At 41.5% G+C, this 6,309-nt stretch overlaps 1 protein-coding gene across 2 annotated transcripts in view; it reads left to right on the top strand.

Annotated features, from left to right (window-relative positions):
* Positions 1-2,696: 2,696 nt before the first annotated feature.
* The window catches only part of LOC139934423 (Golgi apparatus protein 1-like), a 49,406-nt gene continuing 45,793 nt past the window's right edge, over positions 2,697-6,309 (top strand). For both annotated transcript variants that reach the window (XM_071928655.1, XM_071928654.1), the window contains exon 1: positions 2,697-3,359. In XM_071928655.1, coding sequence (XP_071784756.1) covers positions 2,727-3,359 — 633 coding nt within the window. In that variant the 5' untranslated portion in view covers positions 2,697-2,726. The remainder of the gene's footprint in view (positions 3,360-6,309) is intronic.

Raw genomic sequence — 6,309 nt, 5'->3', positions numbered from 1 at the left:
CTCCTTTCTAGGCATAATGCGAGGGTTTGGTATTATAACTCATCTCAAAACGAGTCTTTTTAAAATACATTATCTTTAAATCTTTGTATCTTTTTTATGTATTGCCCTTCTAGTGTGGCAGGCAAATTGTTTGCATAATGAGTTGATTATTGTTTGCGTGAAAAAGGTTTATCTATATAAACTTTCGTTGTAAAAACATATTGTTGTTGTTTACTTGATCTATTAGGTATGGCCATTGTAAAATTTGTGAAGGCGTAGCTTAGCTTGCCATGTTTAAACTGAATGGTGTGGATAGCCCTTGTATAAAAGGGCTATGTTACAGTGTAACAGTGTAACATTTGCAGGAGTTCCCGTGACGCTAACAACTTAGAGAATAAGCAGCCGGCCATACACACACGTCTATGTCGCTTCTGCCGTTTAACTTTTCGGGAAACTTTCAAAGTCTGGAGGTTACTTAAGAACCAATATTGTACGGGTTGCTCAATCAAGCTGTGGAGTATTGTGAGGTGCAAAACTGTGAGATTGTTAAAACAAAATCACGGTTGGGAAGAGAGGTTGATAATAGAAAACATTTTGAGAAACGGTTACCTCTGAAATTTCGAGAACGAAGCAGTTTTCCATGAGTTTGATTTCTGATACCTCAGATTTAGAATTTGAGGTCTCGAAATCATTGGCATCTGAAAGCACACAACTTCGTGTGACAAGGATGTTTTTCTTTCACTGTTATCTCGCAACTTCGACGACCGATTGAGCTCAATGTTGACAGGTTTGTTATTTTATGCATAGATACACCAACTGTGAAGACTAGTCTTTCACAATATTACCAATAGTGTCCGGTGTCTTTAAGTTCAAGGTTCAATCAATAAAATGTCCCTTTACTTACCTTACAGTAAAATATTTTAAACTTCTTTGTTGTTTTCGTTCTTGTATTTTTTTTTAAACAAAAAGAGTAATTTATGTGGGTCACACCAAACTGGTAATTGCCTTGGTGTGCCCAACTGGGTAGAAATTGTTTAACTTTTCTAATGATATTATGGGGTCAGGTATATTATAGTACAGGATTGTTATTTGTATAGGCTTCGTGTGTCAAGTTAGAATGTTGTTGTAAATGGTAAAAACCTGGCCAATTTGCTAATCAGCAATGGGAGACTTTTGGGACGCTTGGTGGCAGCAGACTTACCAGGTAAAATCCATTGTTCTCGGTCATGTGCGCACGCTCAGAACTACGTAAACAATGGAAATTTACCTGGTAAGTCTGCTGCCACCTAGCGTCCAAAAGTCTCCCATTGATGTGATATATTTTATACCTCGGCGCTAAAAGATCACATCATGAGGATCTACGTGTCATCTTAGTTCACACACTGCGTAGCCAAACTGTTGCAGAAAGACTTTTTTGAAAGATTTATTTTATCTGAAATATATTTTGAAGATGGTCTTAGTGTTTAAAAAAAAAATGTCGTATATTGTTATGCCGTGTACGACACCGTATAGAAGTTGTCAGCTGATCATAATACTGTTCGTGGGTGATGTTGGGATCCCTGAAAACTGTTCAGTTTTTTACTAGATTTTTTTGTAAGCAGTTTTATTATAAAACGGGTAACTTTACTGGAGTTATGTCCCCACTATTTTGCCCGTAACATTTTAACAACTCACCATTATCAAACACAGTGATTTTCCCGATTGGCTCATAATGTAATGCAAAATTGTGCTCGGGGGGGGGGGGGTCGCATCTTACCATAGCAACTGTTTTGTTTGACATGGTGCGTTTTTTTGTTTTTTATTATTTTTAAGTTGTCATTTCAAGTTGTAATAATATGTACTGATTTTTATACTGTTTAAAAAACAAAAAAATTAAATTCAAAGTCCAATAATTCTTCTTCCACTTGTGTGTACAAAGGCATTATGTGAGTTCAAAATTAATTAGGCGGCTCTTGGATTGTGTGTACTTTTCCTGCTTATATGTTGTTCCGGAATCCGGGGGTTCAACTATCTTTTATAAGATAATTATTATTTAAATTATGCCATCTACGAAAATGGGACAAACGCACGAAAACGGCGCCACCAACGGTGACCCATTAAGAAATCAGACAATAATATACAACAATGTCATGTCATTGAGAATCTCACATTGAACAAGTATTGCAAAGTTTCATTTAATTTTGACAGAAAAATAAAGATTTCTAATGGATATTTTCCATCATGAAACTTACAGAAATTACTCAACATTGTTAAGACATAAGCTTCAGAAAAATCGGCTGAAGTTTTAGAAAAATACAGTGGTCGATTCTCCATTGGAGAGAAGCCTTATGCACTTATGCAACGCCCCCCCCCCCCACCCAAAAAAATGCGTAAAAAAGAAGGGGGAAAAACAGTTCACGTATTGTCCAAATAGCCCATGTCACTGAAAACATTCTCGTGTCTATATGAGTATGGCTTTTGACAATTTTTATAAACAATTTCGTTGCAAACCTGCCAAAAAAACTGGACATGATCCAATGAGCAAAAACAGAGAGGAGAGACTTGTTTTAGTGCTAATTGCGTTTACAAAGGTTAATCCCTCCCCTCCTCAATCGCCACATCGCACAAACCCATTATGTGTTTTTCCGTAAAAAGTTAAAGTAAGAGGACTTAGACAAGTTGATTGAACGACTAAAGAAACGTCATCACTTCCACGCAAGCAGCAGCACATACTGCATTTTTTTTAGTAGAAAAATCCACCATCCAAGATGGCGACCAATCTACGTGTCCCAGTGTTAGCTGCGTGTTTTGCCTTATGTATCTCTTTAGTTACCTCCGATGCCATTAAACAACAACTTGATCAGAGACGAGGAGATGTTGGTGGGGATGGTGGACAACAAAGAAATTTCCAGCAACCTTTAGGAGCTGGTCTGCAGAAGGTTGGTGATGGTGCGGCTGTGGGGATCGGTGGCGGCCGCGACCCCGGTCTGCCGCAGCAGCGGGGAGTGGGTGCAGAGGCGGAGTTGCAGCAACAACTTAGAATACAAGCCCCGCACGCCAATTTTAAACAACAGCAGCCACCACAACAGTGGAGGAATCCCCCGAATCCCCAACAAATGAATGCGGGCCTGCAAGATAGTAGAAGGTTTATTAGCAATAACAATGTGCAGCAGCCTGTAGCACCAGGATTGCAGCAACGAGGGCAAGAAGGAGGGCAGCAAGGCCAGCCGTTTCAACAACCTCGGGCACCAAAACCTCCAAAGAGTCCAAGGGGAGGCCCAGGTAAACCCATTAGGATTGCAGATCAGCCCGCGTGTCAACAGGAGGTGGCGGCATTTTGCAGCAAGAATATACGAGGCAACAATTTTGTGGTACTGGATTGTCTACAAAATGCCAATGAGGTGGGTATTTTATATATTATTATTAATACTCCCGGTCCCGTCAATTGCAGAATAGCCCACAACTAGCTCTGGAAGCCACATGGCAGACAGAACTTGAATTGGGGGGGGGGGGGGGGGCAGCAAGACCACAGGGCAGCAGGGCTTGGAGAGGAATGCTGGTCATCTCGCCACCTGACTGACAAGCTCGCCCCCAACAAAGTCGCCCCCTACCCGGCTCGCCCCGGGTTGAAACAAAGTTGCCCCTGGCAATGTCGCCCCAAACAATGTTGCCCCCTAGCAAAGTCGCCCCCTGACATTGTGCCCCCATCCATGGCGCCCCCTAGCAAAGTCGCACCCAGATGTTCAGAAATCAAGGCTACAATACTAAAAAAATGTAGTTAAAACATATTACCGAAAGAATCCTTAATTATTTTCTGGGGGCAACTTTGCTACCATAGCTCATTTGCGGAGAGCATTATTAACTTGAAAATGTGCGCGCTTGTTTTGGTGTACTTTTATGATTAAAAATTTTTAGCTGGCAAGCACTTGTAATTATAGTTGCGATAACATAAGCCTCCTCCCGCCGTCGGGCGGAGGGTTACGTTAGCGCCTCTTTTGTAACTATTGTGTCGAGTGTCATGCTTGATTTTTTTACCTGCAAAATTAATGGGCCTGTCATTCTGAGTGGAACAAGTTGAGGGATATTCTGGAACTCTACTGGACAAAAACTTATGGGTTGGAATACCACATGTGTAGCTTGTGGATTTTGGATTTTTTCCCCAGGACTTTGGGCAGGGGGGTGGTGGCTGGCAGGGCTCGAATTTAGGGGAAAATCTACAAGACAACATGGATTGTAAGTTGTAGGTTATACTATTTACTGGACCATCTTTTTTTACAATAAGATCCAGGTCTGATATTTCACGGAGGCAGCAAAGGCGATTGCCTCTGTTTCCCCTGGTCATTGCCTTGGTGCCCTCGAAATGTTCCAGTACAAATTTACAATTTCATCATAGGGTGCCCTTTACAAAGAAGAAAATGCCTTGGTGCCCTTGCCCTTTCAAAAACGAAGCATACAGGCCTGAAGACCAGAGCAGAATGTAATGAGAGAGAACTTTCTACACATAATAAAATGTACTCTGTAAATTATTTTTATTCGAACTTACGTATAGCACTAAGAGAATATCTCATTCATAATTAATTTAGTCTTAAAGAATTAAGTATGTTTAAATACCCAACATAGTTGAAAGGTACCAGACCTCAAGTCAACATTGAACGTCATTATATTTTCTTAAGTTACACAGTGAGGTACGTCACCTTTAGTCATTGAAAAAAACACATACCACCGAAATTGGTGTGGCACTAAGTGTTTAAAAAGGGGCTTTTATGGAGGTCATTTTTGCACATCAGTTCTTGTTCAGCCTGTTCGCTCTAAAAGCAACAAAGTCTGTGTGCCATTGTAACGGGCATTATCCAGGGGTTGTCCGCAATGCTTTCAGTGACCTGCCAGAGTGTTTTTTTTATCATTGCTCTGATTTGCAGCTTTTTGTGCTTGTCCTTATATTTAATAGGGATGCTTTTCATCTCCGAACTCTCAAATGTAGGAAAAAGTGTTAGGCAGAGCCGGAGGGGTGTCTGTGTGTCTTTTGGACACCCTGTTTTAAATTTGGACCCCCTGTTTTATCTGTCATCTACACATGTCTACAGTCAACTTACTCTGCTAGGGTCGAAACGTCATGCCATTAACTATTTTTTGCGTAAATATATTGTACAGTGTAAGTGAACAATTTGGACACCAGTCTTTTAATTTCCAGCAAATTTTGATGCTTTTTTTCGAACCACATCCTGGCTAAAACCTTCACATAGGCAGCAGTGTCTTAGCCAGGAATTTGGAAAGTGGGAGTGCAAACTGAAAAAGTGGGAGTGCAACCTAAAATCATTACAAAAAAATATAAACATTGTGTGTGTGTGTGTAGCACACAACACGAGCGCACAGTCGAAGTTTGTCTTGACCGGGGTTCAGGGCCCTCTTAAGTGCCCTGAAGCTCTGGCTGCTGTAGTGCTCTCTGGTGGTTTCCGATGTTTTTCTGGCACCTATTTCTCTGGTACTAGGCAGTGTCTGAGAATAGTGGGTGTGGCTGTTGCTAAGGGTGTTCCTTTGGAGCTCTAATGCTTCACTGCGTACACGTTCAGGTGATAACAAACAAGCAGTGAACCACCAATTCTGGACACTTAAACCTTGAAAGCTCTGGAGTACAATGTGCACTGTGGCAAGCTATTGTGTCTTCCATTTTACCTGTTGGCCAATGAATGCTTCATGAACATTGTAGTTCCATGTAAAACACCCCTGTACCAAGCAGTCCTTGATCCTTCTGGCGAGTTGCAGTGTTGTAAAGTAGCCCTAAGGCCTTTTCACACGAGGGAAATGCAGGGGGGTCCATGGTCCAAAGAACACAATGTTGTTACAAGTCCACATCATGTGAATCTGCTATGAACAAGCACGGGTCCTTAGTCCTTTTAAGGCCCCAGTCGGGACAAGCGAAAAAAAAACCCACACCATTGATGAAATTATACCACGACTGTCTGGGTGTGCTGTGTGAATGAATATCACATTTGTAAACAAAGGACATTGGTTTAGCTGGAGCTACCATGCATGCGCGTAAGACAAATTGGCTGGGTGTAAATGACAGAATAAACCAAGTGTTCAAATTTGAAAAGGGGGTCCAAAAGATACCCTAGATATCTCTCCGGCTCACTCAGACACTACACGTGTGGTAGAGTAGGATAGTACTGGTTGTGCAACAACTACAGGTTGTTTCGCACGAGGCTGTACTCCATGCTTAAACTAGTATGTATGTTTTCCTTTGGTGAAGTCATCAACAGTGCGATTTCACCCTTTAGTAGGTTTTGCATAAAGGGCATTGTTGTGTTGTCTACTGGCATTCTAAGTTCAACATAGGATCCCCTGGGCCCC

Source organism: Asterias amurensis, chromosome 3 (genome assembly GCF_032118995.1).
Source record: "Asterias amurensis chromosome 3, ASM3211899v1".
Taxonomy (NCBI): Eukaryota; Metazoa; Echinodermata; class Asteroidea; order Forcipulatida; family Asteriidae; genus Asterias; species Asterias amurensis.
The sequence above is the reverse complement of the archived record's forward strand: the minus strand, read 5'-3'. Positions and strand labels throughout refer to the sequence as shown.